This window comes from Hipposideros armiger, unplaced genomic scaffold (genome assembly GCF_001890085.2).
Source record: "Hipposideros armiger isolate ML-2016 unplaced genomic scaffold, ASM189008v1 scaffold_67, whole genome shotgun sequence".
Lineage (NCBI taxonomy): Eukaryota > Metazoa > Chordata > Mammalia > Chiroptera > Hipposideridae > Hipposideros > Hipposideros armiger.
The window spans coordinates 1560068-1580883 of NW_017731417.1; the positions used below are offsets into that span (position 1 = coordinate 1560068).

Consider the following 20816-nt stretch of genomic DNA (forward strand, 5'->3'; position numbering starts at 1 on the left):
TTCCCGACAACCCCAGTATCTTCTTGCTGCTTCTCCACCCTTTGGGCCCGGCCCCAAACTTGCTTCTTGCTGCCCTGCGCTGATATGTCCGGCCTTCTCTGTCCTCCAAGTGCAGCTTTCTGTCTCTGGGGCCATGACCCTTCCTGACTTTTGTACCTGTTGGGGTATTTCTGTCGTTATCCTCAGGTTGCCCTTTAAAATTAAGCTTAAAAAGAGGAGTTAAATATCAAAGGTGTTTCTTGGATATGGCAAAATAGTGTAAAGCTAGGAAATGAACGGTAAGTTTGAGAAATACTGTCTTAGACTCTTCGAGCAGCGTCTTCACTGACATCTCTCCCTCTAATCTCCCACAGCCCATCCTCCAGTCGGAGTCACAGAGACACGATGAGTGAGCCTTTCAAGACAGTTTGCCTGGGTTTGAGCCTTATGAACTGAGACCTTAATTAAGCTGGGTTACTGAGCCTCAGCATGTGTTGCATGGGGCTAATTACAGAGCCTCATCACAAGGCTGTAAATACTCCGAGGCTGCTATTATTTTCAAGCAGCTCATGCCACCCCCTTAAGACAATAAACCACCGTTTAGAGTTTCCTCTTGCTAAAAAGATACAGTGCAGGCCCCTTGGCATTTTTCATAGTCATCTTTTCCTTCCCAGCTCATCTCTCGTCACCCACCCCCAGGCATCCTAAGTGTCTATCACATCTAATTGCTTGTTCCCTAAACAAGCAGAGGCCCTCTCCATGCCTTTCCACTTGCGATCTGCTCAGAGTGTCATTTCCCCTCTGCTGTCCTCCTGTGCCTTCATGGACAGCCCAGGTTGAATGTAACACTGAAAGCTTGAATGACTGTCCCACCTGTCTGGGACCTGGGATCTGACATACCTACAATGTGAATTGTATTGTTTACATGCCCAATTTGTGTCCTGTCTAGACTATGGGTTTCTCGAGAAGGACTGACTTCTCCTTGGATCCCTAGGTCCTCATCTGCTTGAGTACGGCTGCGTTTGTTCACAGAAGGACATAGTCTGAGCTGGAAGGGAGGTTTAGCTACAGACAAGGTTATGAGAAAATAGGACAGATGTTTCCTCGTTACACTCAGTGCAAATTCCCCATGTAGAAGGGAAAATGTAGCAAATGGCTAAGTTATGTGAAAATTCCTCATTTGTTCACATTTAAATGGTGGAAGTTATAAATTAGCATCTTCCTGAGAAGCCTCACTTTAAGAAGTCACATTTTCCCCCAGTGACACCAATCAGAAAAGATCAGAGCAGTTTTTTATGGGGCAAGAGGACAATTTGCCAAGTGGATTAATTAGCTGTGTAGTCACCAATGAAGTACTTTACCCTGGGCCTTGGTATAAAAGAGTTTGGACTAGCTGATTTAAAGATTTCTTTTAGTTTTAATATGCCAAAGTTAATTCTTAGTGTCTTTAGAATTATAATTGAAACAATTTACATCTAGAAATAGAAACACCTCTTCTACCTTTCCCTTCATGAGCTAGTGTAGTCCTGGAAAGCAGTCTCTAAATTGATTCCCACTTCAGTGATATAAGATGCCACCTAACTAGTTACTTTTCCCAGACCTTTGAAAAGCAGCAGATGGAGCCAATGGCACATACCAAAACAACAAATCCACATTTCGGTTCAAGGAAGAAGATACTTTTGAATTGGGGTAAGGAAAGTTTTGCTAGAAAGTCACCCTTGTCGCCTCGAGAATTCGGTCTTGCACCAGCATCCGTTTTGAGGCAATCCTGGATTCACCTAGTGCTTCCAAGATCTTAAAACAGTTGACCATCAAGATTTTCCTGAGAGAAAATATATACTATTTTAATTTTTTCTATTGCTGCTGTAACAGGTTACCACAAACTTAGTGGCTTGGGGAAAAAAAACAAAAAACGTTTATTATCTTACCGTTCTAGAAGTCCAGAGTCCTAACATCAAGTTGGTGCCAGGGCTGGATCCTTCTGGAGGCTCTGAGGGAGAATCCGTTCCTTGCCTTTTCCAGCTTCTAGAGGCCGCCTGCATTCCCTCACTTGTGGCCCCTAAATCCATCCTCAAAGCCAGCTGTGTAGCTTCAACTCTCCCTCACACCCCTCTGCTTCCATCATCGCATCTCTGTTCACTAGCCCTCCCGCCTCCCTCTTAGAAAGATCCTTGTGATGGCTTCGCACCCAGCTGGGTAACCCGGGACAATCCCCCCATCTCAAGAACCTTAATCACATGTGCAAAGTTCCTTTTGCCCTGTAAGATAACATTCATGACTTCAGGGTATTAGGCATGGACATCTTTGGAGGCCCATTATTCAGCCTACCACAACTGTAAATATCATTAACCTAATATAAACGTTAGTGCCTATTAACTGTAGGTTGGCTATGTAATGAATCCCAAGTTAAGATCTGTATTGAACATCTATGGTTTTTCATTACTAATGCAGTGTTTCTCACGCTTTAATGTACCAGAATCACCTGAGGAACTTGTTAAGGTAAGATTCTGGGCCCCATCCCCATAGCTTCTGATTCAGATTTTTCACATCTGGGATGGGCCTCAAGAGCTTGTGTTTCTAACAAGTTTCCAGTGCTGCTGCTCCTGGTCAAGAAACAACCCCACTGAAGAGGAAGTGGACATCAATGAATTAAGTTCCACTAGGGGGATGGTAAGCAATGTGAGGAGCTCTGGTGACCTGCTGGGAAGTTGACATTCTTGGGAAGTTGATGCTGGGAAATACATAAATGTTTATTCTTTAAATATACTAATTGTTCCACAAGTGTCCTAATTAATGAAGGTAGCTATTTTGGTAAGATGCATTCGACCTCTTGATTGATTACTGTGGAGATAGGAGATGATAGATTGGCAACTATTAAAAGAAACATCTATTGTCTAGTACTTTTATTTAAAATAACCCAAAGGGGAAATATGCCTCTTTGCAATAAGATCTAGAATTTTAAAAAAGGCAAAATAGCTTTAACTGGACTATTATATTCACATACAAATCATACCTTGCGTCAATATTTATTTTATGGCAAAAATAGACTGTAATACATTCATTTCAGAAATATTCAAACTTATTTTCCCATTAAATGTACACACTTTTATACCCAATGACAGTTTAGAAGAATTAAGCTTTTCTGATTATACATTTTTACATTATTAATCATCAGACAGTAGCACATAAAATTGCTTTTAAACTAGAAAATACTACAACTATTTATATTATCATTTCAAATAGGTAGAATTCCCAGCATGTTGCTTGAATTATACGGCAGCTTTCTAGGGAAATGTATTTCATCTAAATTTTCTCCAAATTTTGGGTTTGTTTGTCAGGCCTATTAAGTCTTATTAACCTCTGTTGGAATTTTTATTTAAATAGACTTGCTACCGAAATGTTTATTTTTAAACTATGCTTTGCTAAATTTACTATGGGTAGGGTTTGGATTGCTTCAGTTGTTAACCACTCAAATATACAACAAATTTCTGGTTTGTTAACATGTAATTCTTCATCTGAACTAAACTGCATCATTATAATTCAGAATATCTCCATTAAGCACAACAGAATCAAACATTGAAGTGTTTTATGGGAATATATTTAACATTTGCATGATAAAGTCTTTTATATTTTGATATAAAAATTACTTGAAAATACAGTAAAAAGCAAAAATATAATGGCCCAATACAAATGAATCTTTTGAGTAAGGTTTGACTGTGTATCCAAGTTTTTAAAAGTCTTAATATATTAACAAATACCTTTATTTTTCTCCCTCATTTTCAATGTGTTGCTTAGAAATTGAGTATACCGATAATTGTATAATAGCTCAATTCTATAAGAAATTAAGCTGCTTGCTTTTAATTTAGAACTGAAAAAAGTCTACTATGGAACAGGTCTAAACTGATATTAACAGAAAAATTTCAAAAACATTAAGAATCATCCCTATATAATAACTAGTTCAATTTCTGTTGTGCCACAAAACCCAACTATGCAAATAAAACCCATTAGAACTCTACCAATTTAAAAGTTGTTACATAATATTTTTTTTTCTTCCTTTTTCTTTCATCTTTTCATTTAACTCGTGGGCTTAAGAGTTTTATATTGTTTTTAATCTTGTTTTTATTAAATCTGTTTTGGAAATAAATTTGTCACCTCTGGAGAATATTTACTTTTGTTCAGGCTATTTGTTGGATTGAACCAGTATTGCACCGTTATTATTCCAGTAAAACTACAAAGCCACTAGATCCTTTCAGGACACTTAACTCCTAAGAATAAATTACTACATTTCAATCACTATAAGTAATGAAATATTTGTCTCATTCAATGGTCCATTAATGTCAAGTGATTTCTAATAAACTTCTAGGACAAAAATAATGTGGAGTCTCTGAGCATTTATGATAGCAGCAGTCTGACCTGTAATATCTGCACTCTTACGAAAAATGAGTCACTGAGCTTACGTTCCCTACTTAATTGTTCACTTTTTCTCAGCTAATAAATGAGCAGATAGAAATGGAAAGCCAGTTATCATTAAATCTGTACTAGTCTCATCAACCTACCCAAACATTGAAGACTGACATACTCGTGTTAGGACTAACCCAGATAAACCTTCTGAATTTCTTTGGTAGTATAGACCTGCTCTTAAGAGTGAATACTGTACATTTTTTTTCACCAAGCTTTTAGAGTATAAATTTAATACACATGCACACTTACAATGTCAATAGTGACAACTAAAGTACTTACAGTCTTTTTACAGTTTAAAAACCACTTACAACTTGAGTTAAAATTTCAGATTACCCTGGGATCATGTACTGCTGTAGCCAGTGTGGGTACACGATGTTCTAGATTCAAAGCCAGACGTAGAAATTTTTAGTGGTCCTTTTATATGACACACCACAAAGTCATTTAATGGAAGCTAAGGGATAATGATCAAAAGATTACCCTAACAAGTAATTTTCAAAAACTTGGGAACAGTATGTCCACCATCCTGTTAGTTCTACGCTTAGTTCAAACACAATCATTCCTTTTTTATCATTCATTTGTACTTACTTGTAATATTAAAAGTATCATTTATAATTAGTACATGGTTACTATCTCTTTCCTAATCCATCAACATGTTGAAGTTTAGATTTACCCTGGTTTTCAAAAACTAAAATATTTTAATCTCTCAAATATGCTGGGGTATGTTAAACATTCTTGGAAATGACGATGTCCAGCCAGACCCTGATTTACAAACCTGTGACCGGAGATGCCCTTGATGTGGGCGTATTTACCTTGGAACTGCTGCTTCAGCTGGTGCTGCTGACCTTAAACTTTCTTCTTGGCCCGTCCTCTACCCCCATTTCATGCCAGTGGCAATCCAGAGGAGAATATGGAAGTGGAAACAGGAAAGGTAGGGGGATGTATTGCCAACTCATCCTCCTCCACCCCTGCCCCACCTCACAGCCAGTCTCACTGGCAGCATCCCTGCTCACTTCATCCCGTCCCATTCTGTTCCTTACCTTTTGCGCACCACTCCAGCTGCTGTAAGAAATGATGGCTTATTCACTTATGTGGAGTTCTGTCATGAAACACATCAATCTGCCTGCAATTGCTTGCTGAGGCTCAGTCCCCACTGCCACGCAGGCGCGGGGAGAATGCCTTCTCTGATCTCACCACCAGAGAGCAGTAGGGGAAAAAATTGCTGCATATTTTTCTTGGAGTACTGATTACAGCGACTTCGTTCTATACCCCTGCTTAGCATTAAGAGCCCCTATGGTTAAAATAAGCTTTGGGAGGACAAACCAAGAAAGTTAACACCCATTCAGAGTATTGTTTACAAGGGGAAATATTACTATGTCTCAATAATTCAACATACGTCTGAACTTTTAGAGCATACTGCCTGTAGTAATATTCAGAAAACGATGCCACTTTAACAATCCAAGGGCCTCTTCAAATGTTTTCTAAAATCCTCTCTATCCACCCTCCCTCAACACATGCAAAGGTTAAGCAACTGGACTTTCTGAATGTTCCTCATTTTTTTCTAAGTAATTGTAGATATGAGGGTAAGTGGAACCCTTATCTACAGGAATCTGAAAAACTCATGTTCTTTTGAGAAACGTTTTCCAAGGCAAATTCCCAATGTACTAATTCCTCTATTTTTGAAATGTCTATCCCTCAGCTCGAAAAAGAGCCCCCCCCAATTTGGCTTTTTAAAAATAAACTTTAAACTGGGAAGAGATAGTTTTAGCTTGTTTCACATGGAACCTTGATGGGAAGCAAATTTATATCCCCAAGAGATCCTTTTTAAAAAGACTTTTTTAGTTTGATGTTTAAAGTGCTTTACGATAAACCATGACTCGTTTTAATTTGTTCATGCAAATCTCAAATAAACCTGCACCTAATAAGTGGCAGCTGACCTCGTTTTATATTTTAATCCATATGAAGTTTTATATATGATACATTTAGATTTTCTTAATATTGTGAACATTAATGTATCAACCCATTTGAAATGACTGTTCATTCTTCTGATGATGAAAGTTTCACCAAAAAATCTGGCCATGCCATTCTATCATCACTCAGTCCTACACCCCAACACTCTGTGTTTCTGCTTAGACCTTGCTCTTCCTGGAAGTTTCTAAGGAAGCAAGGTCCGAAGGGGAATATGTAAGTTGAAACAGTGGAAACATTTTGTGAAAATGTACATTTTGGTAATTTTGATTTGAAATTAATAATATCAAGGAACTAAAAGACACTAAGATACTGAATGTTTGACAGACAGTAGTAACATCCTCAATTTAGTCGGGGTAAAGCTATGAAACCTCCATGTAATACAGTTCACTCTTGAAAAATCACATTATTTCCAAGTCCAGTAATGTAGATTTATTTTTATTCAGAAATACTTTCATATTCACTAATTGTAATTAAAAGTTTAAAAATTCAAAAGGGACAAAAAAGTACATGGGTCTTAGAAGCTATGTCAAACATGCAACATTATAAGGGTGACATTTAAACAGTATAATTTAGCCCTCTTGATTTTCTTATAATCAAATTATTACAACAGGAACACAAATATACCATATATTACTCTTTAGATTTTTGTTTTACAATATGTTATTGTCAGTGGGACACTTTAAAATGTTTAAACCTGACAGAAAAACATTTTTTAAAAAACATACCATGGACAAAAAAAGTCATCAGAAACACTCCTGTCCCTTTATACGGTGTGGGGATGAGAAATATTACCATAAAAAAAAAGTTCATCCCATTATTCTGGAGAGCTCTTTCTGAATAGTTAAACTTGGGTCTACTGTGCTTTAAACAGGACTCTTCAATTTTAGATTTAAAATTAATATTTTGTTCCTAAGTGACAAATGTACCCACTTTCCATATTCCTTTTCACTAATATCTTCTGACTTTTCCTCTTCAGTGGTTGGTTTCTGAGTAGCTCAGAGGTAGGCAGTTCTGCACTATATGAAGGAAAGCCTATCTCACAGCTGGTAACACGTACTTGCTGATCACAATAGTAAGTTAAACTGCTTTAGGAGTTAAGATGGAGATATTGTATTTTGGGGAAATAGCCCTTGGTTTGACATTTTGGAAGTTCTATATTTTGGAGAAGCAGCCTCAGAGGAGGGAATAGAGATGGCTCCTCTGTTAAACGTACCAGTTCGTCCTTACCTACTCAGCTCTCACAGTGACAAGGCCATCTTAGCTTGGGCCAAAGCCCACACTCTCCCCCTCTAATTCAGCCTGGTTCTGCCCTTTGGGATGGGGGAGGAGGGACTAAGAAGCTAAAACTGACCTCAGGGGTGAGGTTAGGGGATTAGGGAGCTAAAACTCCAGTACCTCTTGAATACCACAGCACTCTCCCGTAGTCCCACAAGTTTGGGTTGTGGTTTTGGAAGATGAGATGAAACTATTACTAATTCTTCTCTTCCTTCAACCAAAAGAAAATAAAGCCTCTTCAAGGCTTCTTTTAATGCTAATACAAACTTTATTTTATTTGTTAAAAAAGAACAGAGGTTTAGGTGGAAGAACTCCCAAGGAAACAAGTGAGTCACTGACAGCGACAGACCTGAATTTCCTGGGGATACCGTATTTGCCGGCGTATAAGACGATTTTTTGGCCCTGAAAAATATGCCTCCAAGTTGGGGGTCGTCTTATACGCCAGGTATACTTCAGATAGACTGCCCATAGTGCTTGCTCCGTGCCATAGTGGCCTCCCGATGCCCGCCCACTTCATTCCTCATACCGTTCAGGCATCAGCAGCGCTGCTGGGTGTATGCTCGGCTGTGTGCAATTTTGCGAGTGTGGTAAATTCGGGTTACCGTATATTTCTTTACATATGCATTGAAGATTCGCGATTTTGCGCTATCATGGTGCCTGTTAGAATGTTGAAGAGCTCGCACTTGCGCACTAGTGAGGTCCCAGGGAGATGCTGATGCAAGGGTGGACCAGACTGCTATAGTGAAAGGGCGGGCAAACAGGGAGCAGGGACCAATCAAATCAGGCTTTGTATACAGCCAACAGCCAACCACAATACTGCACCATTGTACAGTACAGCATAGAAAATGTCGACCAGTCAAACCCCTATCATCCCTATCATGGCACCAGCCAAAAGAAAGAAGTATGATGCAAATTTTAAACTGAAAGTTATAAACTTTGCTAAGGAAAATAATAATTGTGCTGCTGCAAGACAATATGGAGTAACAGAAAAGACGGTTCGGGACTGGAAATCAAATGAGAAAGCATTAAAGAGTATGCCAAGGGGTAAGTGTGCATTAAGAAGAGGCACCCCACACTGGCCAGAACTCGAAAAACATGTAGCAGACATGGTGGCTCAACATCGCCAAAACGGTTATGTGGTGACACGAAATACAATACGCTTGTTTGCACTTCAGTGGGCCAAATCAAATCTGATATTGTTTTACCTTTTATTTGGTGTGTGGAAGGTGTGCGGAAGAGGGGGTAGTCTTATATGGCGAGTATATAACAAACTCTGTATTTTGAGTGGAAATGTTAGGGGGTCGTCTTATACGCCCAGTCGTCTTATACGCCGGCAAATACGGTACCTCCCTCCAGGGGTTCAGCCCCCATACTCCCAAGCCCCCACACTCCATCCCAGCATCTCAGTCTGAGGAGAATAATACTGCGTGTTTGTAAAGACCAAGGCATCTCGCATTTACCATCCTGCACGCACTCTTGTCCTAGTCACCCTACATACTCTTACTCCTTATCTCTTCCAAAACACTTCTTCTGAAACAACGTCCATTGTTAGCATTTCATCTGTAAAACAACACATATAATTAAAACTCAGATTTATTGTTTTTAACAAAAAAAGTGCTTAAAGCCATACTATGCAATTGTCTCTCACTTCATTTTCAACCAGAAAAATCAAACTCATTTAGGTTTATGAATAATACTGAAAAAATGATAAATCTGATTATTCTCTTACATTTTTAAATAATGTGCTTCATTCCCCAACTTTCCCTTAACTGAGTCATTTCAGTACCTTAATGAGTTGAACTCTTGTCTGGAAAATCTAGAAGGTACAAATATATAGAATTTTTAGGATAAAAAAATTTCTGAATATAAAAATGTTGTCTAAATGTTTCAAAATAATACTTTTAGATTCTTCTTGTAGTTTGGATTTGGTAACTAAACTGTTTTAAGTACCCAAGTTTTTTTAAAAAATAACAAAAGATAATAACATGGTTTTAAATACACAGTTATAAAGGAACCACTCATATCTGTGGACTATCCCCATAGAAAATTTCAGTTTCTCGACAAGAAAAACCCAAATATTTTAGTCATAAAATAAAATTTCATTATCAAAAACTTGTTTCAGATAGACATCTATGCGCCTTAATGATTGCCAGAATTGCCCAGCATAGCTTCAGTAAAATACAGAATTGTCTGGAAAATACAATCTCCAAAATGTGTGCAAATCGGACCGACCGGAGCAGGGCAACGCCCTCGACACCAATTGCTGCTGCTTCGGCATCGTTCCCAGGTAAAAAGTCCCGTTTTCAGCCCTGTGCTCTGCATACGTCCTCAGTGCGCCGCCATTCATGCCGCCTTTTCGCTTCCCAATGCAGCCTTCTGTGTGGATGAGTGTCGAGGAGAAAGCGTGAATACGGTAAGCACTTTTCTTAGCTGTAAACGCTTCACATGATCGGGTCCCCATGAGAAGCTGTGGGAGCTTATATGAGCCTTGAGCTTTTCAGGAACTGGATGAGAACTCTGTATACAAACGTGTACTGGCAGAGCGTCTGCACCATCATCATTCTCTGCTGTCTCAGCATGTCCAGCACCCTTGGGATGTCTAGCACCTAGATTGAGAGAAACAGCGATGAGGGGAATGCATCCCCCGGAGAGAGATGGCGAGGGGGAGTCGGTGTCCTAGCAGAAATCTGACTAGGGGACACAGAGTCCCCTGTCTGTCTTAGCATCTTCCATTAAAAACCAAAGGAACACCTACACTGGCCACCACTGCGATGTACACCTAAAGCTGAAAATAATGAATGTCAACTATAATTTACACATATATATATATATATATATATATATATATATATATATATATATATGTATAGTCACAGGATGTGGAGCACAGCATTCGGAAGAGCATCAGTGGAACTGTAATAGCTACCGTATTTGCCGGTGTATAAGACGACTGGGCGTATAAGACAACCCCCTAACATTTCCACTCAAAATACAGAGTTTGTTATATACTCGCCGTATAAGACTACCCCCTCTTCCGCACACCTTCCACACACCAAATAAAAGGTAAAACAATATCAGATTTGATTTCAACATTTATATTTATATTCAAATGCTTATGACATGCAGGAAAACTGTCACAAGGCTGTATGTAATCAAACATATACATAAATCGCGATTCGCGATTTTGCGCTATCATACTGGGTGTATGGTCGGCTGTGTGCGATTTTGCGAGTGTGGTAAAATCGCATAACAGCAAAATCGCATAACAGCCGAGCATACACCCAGCAGCGCTGCTGATGCCTGAACGGTATGTGGAATGAAGTGGGAGGGCATCGGGAGGCCACTATGGCACGGGGCAAGCACTATGGGCAGTCTATCTGAAGTGTACCTGGCGTATAAGACGACCCCCCACTTGGAGGCATATTTTTCAGGGCCAAAAAATCGTCTTATACGCCGGCAAATACGGTATATACGATGTCAAAGGGGTAGTAGATTGGGGGAGGAGGGTTATCTCTTTGTGAGGGGTGTAAATGTCTAACTATTACATTGTTTTGTACACCTGAAACTAAAACAAAACAAAACAACCCAAGGAGCCTCATTCAGAAAAAGCTTCTAGTTCACTAGATTCCTCTTTTCCCAGCCTTGCGCCCAGCCCACTTCTGCCCCCACCAACGAAAGGAAACAAGCACCTCATTGTGTTCCAGACAGGCGATCATGATCTCTGACAAAATGACGACGCCAGTCCTTCCCACCCCAGCACTGCAGTGAACCAGTAGAGGAGGGTTGGGGCTCTTGGGTTCACTTGTGCTATTGGTATGGCGTCGAACAGACTGGATCTCTTCAAGGTATGCTGTGAATATCAATAAAATAGAAAAATACTCAGGGATTAAGACACAGCAAGTTGACAGCTTTCAGATTTTCTCCACTGATAGAGAGGACTCCAGACAAGGGGCACTCGGTGCAACGAACCCAAAGCCCAACCCCGAATGGACAGTTGGGCTTTGGGTCTTGGGTGAGTCACTGACTCTGCCAGGGCTTCCATTTTCTCATCTACAGAATGAAATGGAGGAGAAACTAAGAGTCGGTTCTAGCATTCCACTCGCTGCCAAATTATACTTTAAAACCATCTTCTGGTTAGCCTCCCCAGAATACTGGTTCCCTGAAAATAAGACCTAGCTGGAAAGTAAGCCATCGCGTGATTTTAGGTGCCAAAATATGGCACCTTGGCCTACTGAATATTTTAAGCTGAAGGAGTTTGTGGAAAAGGCACCCTTCTCCCTGAAACAGGTCATAAAACCCTCATGTGAGGGGTGCGTGTCCTCCATATCCTGGAGGAATCGTGCTAGGGCTTCTTCTCCGGTGAGGTCTCTTATTTTCAGGGAAACACAGTACTTAAAACTGTTTTAAAACAAGTCCAAAGTTTATAAGTGATGACATAAAGGAAATATGTCGGGAACATAAGTCCCCCTCTCTGTGGCTGAGCTGATAGCTCCAGCGGAAGCTATGCTGGGAATGGCGACACTTACATAAAAAGCCCTTGAGGTCCTCTGGACAGCCGTGCCCAGGCCAATCTGTGTACTGCAGATGCCAGACTGTCCTCTCCTGCCCCGTGAGAAGGTGCTTCATCTTCAAGCCTGTGGTGGCGTAGCAGCCGGAGTCTGTGCGGAACCGGGTGGTGATCTTAAACCTTCCGTAAGTGACGGTGTTGTGCCTGGAGCCAAGCCGCGGCCAGTACCTGAAGCTCTTCTCCCTTCCACCCTCCTGTTCGAGACAAGTACATGGACCGTCAAAGCCCAGCACAGAGCCAGCGCGGGAGCCCTTTCACACGGACGGCATGTCTGAAGGGCAGAACCGCAACCCCACCCTGCCTTTTGCTCTACAGGTCGGGATCCCACATGATCAACATTAACTTTTCAGCTGAGGCTGAGAAAATCAAGTAAGAGAAATGAGGACTTACCTCTTCTGCTGTCACCATTGCTATGATCGCAATTCCCTGTTCCCACACCATCTGCCAAAAATCCTGACAGGTGTTCTGTAATGGTCCCTGTGTGGCAATATAATCCCATTCAATTCCACTGACAGAGACCTGGAATTAGAAAAGGTTGAAAAAATTAATGTGTGTGTATATAAGACATGTATGTGGAAATGCACGGGTATACAATTTTTCATGGTAATGCTAAAAAGTGAACGGAGTTACTGAGCAGAATGAAGAAAGGCTTTCATCTTTCTTCTTGTTAGTACAACTTCCATTACTGACATCTTTATAAAGTTATGTACGGTGAAATTCACATAATATCTATGTGACCCGGAACAATTTGTTTAACCTCTCTGAATCTCAGTTCTCACGTGTAAAATAAAAATACTGCCGACCCGCCATAGGGTTGTTGCCAGAACCGAGTGAGTCAATATATGATATATGGTGCTGGGGACATAATCAGTACTCAGTACAATAGTTAATTATCGCTGCTGTTTGGTTCCTCCTCTTATAAAAATATCAACATCACAGTACCCCAAATTTCTAACACAATTTCCCCTCATGAAGTACTAAACACACTGGAAAAAGTATGAGCAATTAAGTCAAAACCAAAGTTAAATGTCAGATTTCCAGGTGAAAAAAATCTTCCTACTTAACGAAGTCTCACCTCTGTAGTTCTGAGTCAAGTTCACCCTCCATAATGATACTAAGTTTCCACTTAAGATTTAACCTCCTTGAGAAGAGTCTAATATAATAATTACTGGCTTTGTAGCCAGGAGATCTGGGTTAAATCCCAGCTCCATGGTTTTTCAGTGACAACAGTTAACTGTTTTCCAAGTGCCCGCTGAACATAAACCCTGTGCCAAGCACTGCTCCACCCACGCTCTCTTTTAAGGCACCAGCCCCGACTACAGCCCGTGTCCTCTCACCCAGCGCCCACTCAGTGGCAGGCACCGTGCTGGTACCAGTCACACAGCGAACAAGGACCAGGGAGGAAGGGTCTGACGGGGAGTCTAAGGGGGAGGTGTAGCATCTCTTTATTCAGAGGTGAGTGCCATGCGGTCCCACACGGGGGAGTGGTGGGCCCAGCAAGTCTGAAGCTCAAGCCCACTATTCTCCAGGTTGCCCCTGAAGATCCTGAAACACCACTACAGAACTGTCACATCCATCAGTCAGGAGAGACTGCGTGAATTATTCCAAAGAGATGCTCGCTTTTTAAATAAATTATGTCCATAGTGAAAAGCACGTACACAGATTCCCAAAGACCTTCAAGGGTCCTGGCATTCCCAGGCAGTTTGCCCGGTCTCTTAAAAGCCTCAAGTGTGAAAGTGCTCTTGTCAAATATCACTTGCAAACAAAATAAAATGTGGGAGAGAAGAAAAAAAACACCTGACCTTAGACACTGACTCACTATAAGGAAATTTCTCCTTCCCAAAATGAAGAACTGACTCTCGCCAGCACAAAGTGAAAGTGATGGAGAAGAGCAAGCATCTGGCTTTCCTCGCAATGTTGTGAATCATCACTTTTTCCCTTTTAATGGATGTAACGTTACTCAGTTAAATGGCATTATATTACTCCCAGGGGAAAAAAAGTGGCACTGCTTCTTTGAAGAACAAAATGTTTAAAAACAATTAGGAGTATGCAAAGAGAACAGATGGCACCATTGTAAGTCAAAGCTTTGGTGAACCCACCAAAAAACCCACTTTTTGTTACATAGAAATGCCTGTATGTTTGTCATGAGGAAAAATCAATTCAGCTACCCTTCAGAGAATTTCTGAGCTGGCAAGAAGCCTTCAGATTTAGAAGGACAAGTCCTACAGCTGGGCTAATCAGTGCTTCGAGTCCTGGTGACACTGTTGGGGGCAGAGGGGTTTGCCCCCCAGGAGAGAGTACACGTGGCTTTGGCTCTGCTGACAAACACTTTCTATCCAGCCCTGGTGTACAGATGTCCCAGATAATAATATTGCTTTTCACAATGGTTTAAAACTAGGGTGTTTTGGGCCAGCCGAGTGGCGTGTTGGTTAGGAGTTGGCTTGGGATGTCAGCGCTGAGCAGCAGGGCCCCGGTTTGGATCCCACATGAGGGCCAGTGACGCTGCGCCCTCTACAGCTGACAGCTTGACCTGGAGCTGGGCTGCCGCGAGTCGCCAGCAATGCCGTAGGCTGCAGAGGGGCTGGCCAGCAGCGGGCATGAGCTTTCGTGAGCTGCTGTGAACCGCCGTGAGCGGCTGTCCAGTGGCCAGTGAGTGACTCCCTCACCCGGGAAGAGCACAATGATAATACCAACATGGGCCAGTGAAGCGACGTCCTCCACAACTAGACTGAAGAACAAAAGGACAACAACTTGTCTGTTCCCTTTCCCAGATTCCCCAATGCTGTTCCCCTCCCCCAAATCCCCAATAAAATCTTTTAAATAAATAAATAAACAAACAAACAAACTAGGGAGTTTTTAGAAGACAAACATGAATACAATTCTAACGTTCTTGAAACTTCACATCCTGTTTATTATCCTAAACATCTTCTCACCTTAATATGAGACGCATTGATGTAGCCAGTATTGTTTTCTTTGGTTGGGACCAACTCCACTCTGGCATCATCATAGGGAAGGACATCTTGGAATCGATTTCTTTCTGCATTTTCAGGGAGGCGTGCTGTTGAGCACTCCCCATCAACTAGCCGTTTTTTAAGAATTCTTTCATATTCTGTGAATACCATTCCCTGTTCTAACCGCTGTTCCAGAATTTTACACTGCAAAAAAATATGTGGAATAATATGAATATAGTGACATGCCACAGCTGCATTTTGACTGTACATTTGAAATCTCATTTTCTGCTTCAAGTCTAGCATGATGTAATACTGAAAATTCTAGGTGAAACCAAAGAAAATTTTTAACAAGCCATGACAGTAACAAATGAAATAACCTTACTAGTGAGAAATAAATACAAAGTTCTGTTTAAAGGTGAAACGGCCTAAAGCAATTTGTTGAATTCATTTTCACTAAATTTATGGTCAGTCTTGTGACCCCTATGAAACAGAAAATTCTCCTGGAGAACAGTAAATCCTAGAGTAGAATAATCAATTCCAAAATCTATGAACAAATGCTTCAATTTTATAATACATAATTACATAGTTTTAAAAACCTGAAAATAGTGGTAAATATTGGAAACTATCTCCAGGATCCAGTTGTAAGCAAATTAGACTTTCATGCCTGTCTCAGTCACAAAGGGAAGCTTTGAAAAATTCAGTTCACTTTACTTTTGAGATAAATTTTCAATAAAAGGAAAGCAGTCAGTGCCTGCTTCCTTTCCTGTGGGTACTCATAGGCATTTGTAGGTTTCCTTGAGCTTTAATGCCATCAAAAATCAATACTGCCAGGTAGATGGATGAAGGTAAAGAATATTCAGGAACAACAGCAACAAAAAATTCAACATTCCAGCCTGAAATTATCTAGTAAGACATTACCTTTAAAAGTCCCCCCATTTTGAGGTCAATTACAAAATTCCTTAATGCTCATTAATGATTATTAAAGGTGCTGGAAAATTCGCTACAATCTCAGGAAGCAGTTTTGGAGCCTTTTATCCACCATCCCAGAGAAGGGACACAGCCCATGTGTCTCATACGTACCCTCTCATCATTAGTGGCTCTGGCAGGCACTTCCTTTCCTTCATCGGGCAGAGGCAAGCGAGATAGGGAGAGTCCATTCAGGGCAGCCAATTTGAGAGGGCCAATTTTCTTTGCATCTACTCGGCTCTTTTTCATTCCCTATAAAAGTATGTATCTGTATATATGAAATACATACACAAATACAGCCCCTTTGGAAAGAAATTTCATTGGACTGAAGACTGGAAACAGAGTCCCCTTTGTCAACAACCACAGAAGAAATTACACGCCACACAAGCACACACACCTTTGTTAACAAACATTAGGAGGAAGACATTCCTTTCAAGGCCCAAGCCCTGATAAGGCTTCCAGATAGAAGGTTTTGAAATGCAGCTGGTTTCAGGGCTCTGTGGTAATGAGGTGAGGCTCCAGGCCGGACGGCATTCCTAAACAGAACTCCCAAATTTCAAAACCTAGCACATCAAAAAAATCAGCTGCCGTCCACAAAAAAAGTTTTTTAATGTAATCACCTGATCAAAATAAGCTTTTGTAATTTAAAAAAAATATAAATTAGTTCTCTAAGTCATACTGGAAAAAAAACAATAAATGTTTTCTGTAGCAGCTCTCTCTATTCTGTTCTACACTATGTTGCAGACTTGTGTGACCTGGGTTGGATCACCACATCTCTCAAAACCACATGTTTAAACCAGGAAAACAAACAGGGCTGAAATCTCCATCATGACACCAGGAGGATGGGGTACGAGAGACAGCATCAGCAGAATTCTATCTCCTGAAAACAGGTGTTTCCTAAAGTTATTGTTAAAGCTAATGATTTTCTTCTCTAAGGAAAACACGCCTAAGAATGCTAAGTCTCCTTAGATATTCTATAATACACCTCCTTGGAAGCCATAATAAGTATAATGACAGTATCCTCAATTTGAAAGCAATGGTTTCCTCAGTTCTGTCTCATAAATGAAACCAGCTCTCCCAGCCTGGGAGGAAGGGAGGAGTAGGAGACAGAAACAAAGGGAGAGAGAGGGAGACTAAAAGGTTACTGCATGGGCGAAAATTTCATGATTCTAACATGTGCAGAAAACAGTGGTATGCTGGTAAATGTTTAACGACTGGCTCTCCAGGACAAAAAGTTCTGATCAGCAAAGTCTGCCTATTTCCATGATGTAAACACTCCACCGTGCTCAGCCTCAAACTGCCAATGCAACATCAACTGGCTTACAAGAGTCCTGAAACTTGAACAGCTCTTGCCAGCCAAGTTCCAGCACTTCTCTACCTGAAAATGAGTCAAAATGCCCCAGCACGGATGTGCTGCACAAAGTTGATTGGCTGTAAGGTCCATTCTAACACCATTATTTGAAGAAAGGGGCATACTGTCAAAAGTAGCCTCAAATACCCCTTCTTTAGCCCTTAGAGTACAAGCACAACCTGCACAGTAATTTCTTACAAGAAAACCACCAAATACCAAAGGTGCAACAACAAAAAAAACCTTTATGTGGCTGTATGAGCACTCCAACCAGTCTACCATTTTCAGATAAGAATCAAGTCCCTGGAAGTGGAAATGGGTGGAGAGCTCTAAAATGTTCCTGCTTGTCTGCAACTTATTTCAGTGTTTAATACTAAACCTCTATCACCTTAATTCCCATTAGCATGTGAACTAAGTTGGTTTGTTGTAACAAACAGTATAATGGCAAACCTGTTTTACTATGAGGGGTCAGAAGGTTTAGTACAGGGTTGAGCTCTTTAATTCTTGGGAAGGCAGGAAGTTAAAATGTTTGATGCAACCTTATAGTAATAAGTTAAATTTGACCTAGCATTTTCTATGTGCCAGGACCTCCCCTTTATCCCTCCAACAATTCTCTGGGGTCATCTTCCTTTACAAACGAGAAAACGGAGTCAGAGACATTAAATAGCTCGCCCAAGGTCACTAGCTGCCTCTTCCTAGAGAGAGATGGTAATCAGTGTCAAAACAATAAAAGCTACCTTTCATTAAAATCAGTTATGCTGCAGCATAGAAAATCAGAAAGCATTTTTTGCGCCTCCATGGGGCTTACTTAGCACAACGCCCCAGCAGGCAGAGCAGAGACGACTGTCCCTGTGTGACATGGAAAAGCTGAGGTTCTGCTGCATGACGGTCCGGCTCACGGAGCAGAGAACTAACACAGAAGGCCGAGTCTAGACTCAGACCCAGTTTTCCACTCTTAGGTCCACTCTTTTCTCCTGGCCACAGCTGCCATACACATTCTTCGAGTAGGGAAAATCCCTTATTGGAAAAGGGGAGTGAAAACATAATCCAATGACATAATTTTATTAATACTATAGGTCTTAAAAGTCAATGAGAAGGGCCGGCCGAGTGGCGCGATGGGTAAGAGCTGGCTTGGGACGCCAGAGGGCCCCAGTTCAGATCCCACATATGAGGGCCAGTGACACTGCCCTCTACAGCTAAGATGCTGAACAACAGCTCAACCTGGAGCTGGGCTGCTGTGAGTCGCCGGCGACGGCGTAGGCTGCAGCCCCTGTTGCAGTGGGTTGCCATGGGCTACCGTGTGTAGCCAGCAGCCAGCGTGAGCGGCCAGCAGCCAGCGTGAGCGGCCAGCAGCCGCAGTGAGCGGCCGTCCAGAAGCCGGCGACTGATCTGCCTCGCCTGGGAAGAGTGCAATGATGGTGCCAACTTGGGCCAGTGAAGCAACGTCCTCCACAACTAGATTGAAGAACAAAAACGACAGCAACTTGTCTGTTCCCCTTCCCCCAATTCCCCAGCACTGTTCCCATCCCCTAATTCCCCAATAAAAATCTTTAAAAAAAAAAAAGTCAATGAGAAAAGAAAATTTGTGTTTTTAGAGACCCAAATTGATCAAAGCCCTCAGATTTCACAGAACTTTCTAGGCCCATTAAAAACATACAGGGACAGGGGTGGCCGAGTGCACGTTGGTTAAGAGCTGGCTTGGGAAGCCAGCTCTGAGCAGCAGGACCCCGGTTCGAATCCCACATCAGGGCCAGTGACGCTGCGCTCTCTACAGCTAAGATGGTGAAAACAGCTCGACCTGGAGCTGGGATGCCGTGAGTCACCAGCGACAGCGTAGGCTGCAGCCCCTGCTGCAGTAGGTTGCCATAAGCTACCGTGAATGGCTGGCAGCTGAGCTGGCGTGAGCTACTAAGAGCCACTGCGAGTGGCCATCCAGTGGCTGGCGACCCATCTGCCTCGCCCGGGAAGAGTGCAATGATAATACCAACTTGGGCCAGTGAAGCAATGTCCTCCACAACTAGACTGAAGAGCCAAAGGACAGCAACTTGTTTCTTCCCCTTCCCCGATTCCCCAGCGCTGTTCCCCTCCCCCAATTCTCCAATTTAAAAAAAATAATAATAATACAGGGACAATAAGCCTGAATACTGGACCATACTCAAAAGGATCATCTAGGGAAAACACTTGGGTCACACATAAAAATGATGGACATTCTTGATGTGATTAGGGATGAGCATTACCGGGCCCTGTGCAGCTGGCTCGGGGGCTCAAGCACCTACTGTGGAAGACACATCCATAGCCTTGTCTCACCCTGCACCTCTGATCATGAGCCCGTACCCTGCACTACGGCCAACCTGACACTTACCTTCACTGTCCAGGTAGGTGAGTAAGAATGTACTCCCATGAAAATAAAAAATAAACTTGAAATTCAAACCCAAAATTCATTAAAACACATTTAAATCCATGGCACCACTGTTAGTTGTTTTAGTGTATGTATACTCATCCATTTCATGAGAACAATATTGTGTGAATTTTTTTCCTGCTCATGAAGAGGTTTCTAGCATCTCAAAGGAGTTAAATACTAGGCAAGAGCCACACTTCAATGGGCCCTCAAGTCTGGGTTTGCAGAGACTGGGTGGGAGCCACGGAGAGGCGGAATGCAAGGGTTAGTTCATCTCTTTAGCTTGCCCAGAGCGCAGGCCATGGGGTGTGGAGGCACGGGCATACGCAGGTGGGAGCCTGAGCATCGCAGCAAGATGACTTAAAGTGGACCTGCTGACGTGACAAAAACACACATGCTTGGCCAAAGCTTGGGGACTCCAAGTTAAAAGGTTTCAGTGGAAAGACAGAGAACAGCAAGGCTTAGATAGGCAATTGTTACTAAATAAAATATTACACACACTATAGCTCGATGCAGAACAGTGCAGAAGACAAGAGAACAGGTTGCACTGATAAATATGGGTTTAAAATTCCAGTTCAGCCCCTCACTAGCTATGTGACCTTGGGAACGCTACTTAATATCTCAGAGTCTATTTCCTCATCTGCAGGAACAACAGACCTGTTGTAAACTGGATGCAGTAAAGCAGATGACATGCTGGGTACATGGCAACTGCTCTGGGGATGGCAGCCAGAGATGATGTTTTGCTCTTTTATATTTTGCTTCCAGTCGGTAAGAAGTGCTTAACTTGTTCACAGTTACTTATTCTGCTGAATATTAAAGAGCTGCATTTTCTACAAGAGACCTTCCTTGGGTTCTCAGTCCATTTAATCTTTTTTTTTAAAAGAGACCTGGAGCTCTCTTGAC

At 41.7% G+C, this 20816-nt stretch overlaps 1 protein-coding gene across 5 annotated transcripts in view; it reads right to left on the minus strand.

Annotated features, from left to right (window-relative positions):
• Positions 1 to 8953: 8953 nt before the first annotated feature.
• PTPN21 (protein tyrosine phosphatase non-receptor type 21) overlaps positions 8954 to 20816 on the minus strand; it is a 69095-nt gene continuing 57232 nt past the window's right edge. For 4 of the 5 annotated variants that reach the window (XM_019642371.1, XM_019642370.1, XM_019642372.1 and 1 more), the window contains 6 exons: positions 16282 to 16419; positions 15184 to 15405; positions 12641 to 12769; positions 12210 to 12444; positions 11373 to 11533; positions 9646 to 10289 (listed from right to left, as the gene is read on the minus strand). In XM_019642371.1, the coding sequence (XP_019497916.1) occupies positions 10161 to 10289; positions 11373 to 11533; positions 12210 to 12444; positions 12641 to 12769; positions 15184 to 15405; positions 16282 to 16419 (1014 nt within the window). In that variant the 3' untranslated portion in view covers positions 9646 to 10160. Of the gene's footprint in view, positions 9244 to 9645; positions 10290 to 11372; positions 11534 to 12209; positions 12445 to 12640; positions 12770 to 15183; positions 15406 to 16281; positions 16420 to 20816 lie in introns of those variants that run through there. The other variant, XR_002123966.1, reaches the window with a different exon arrangement.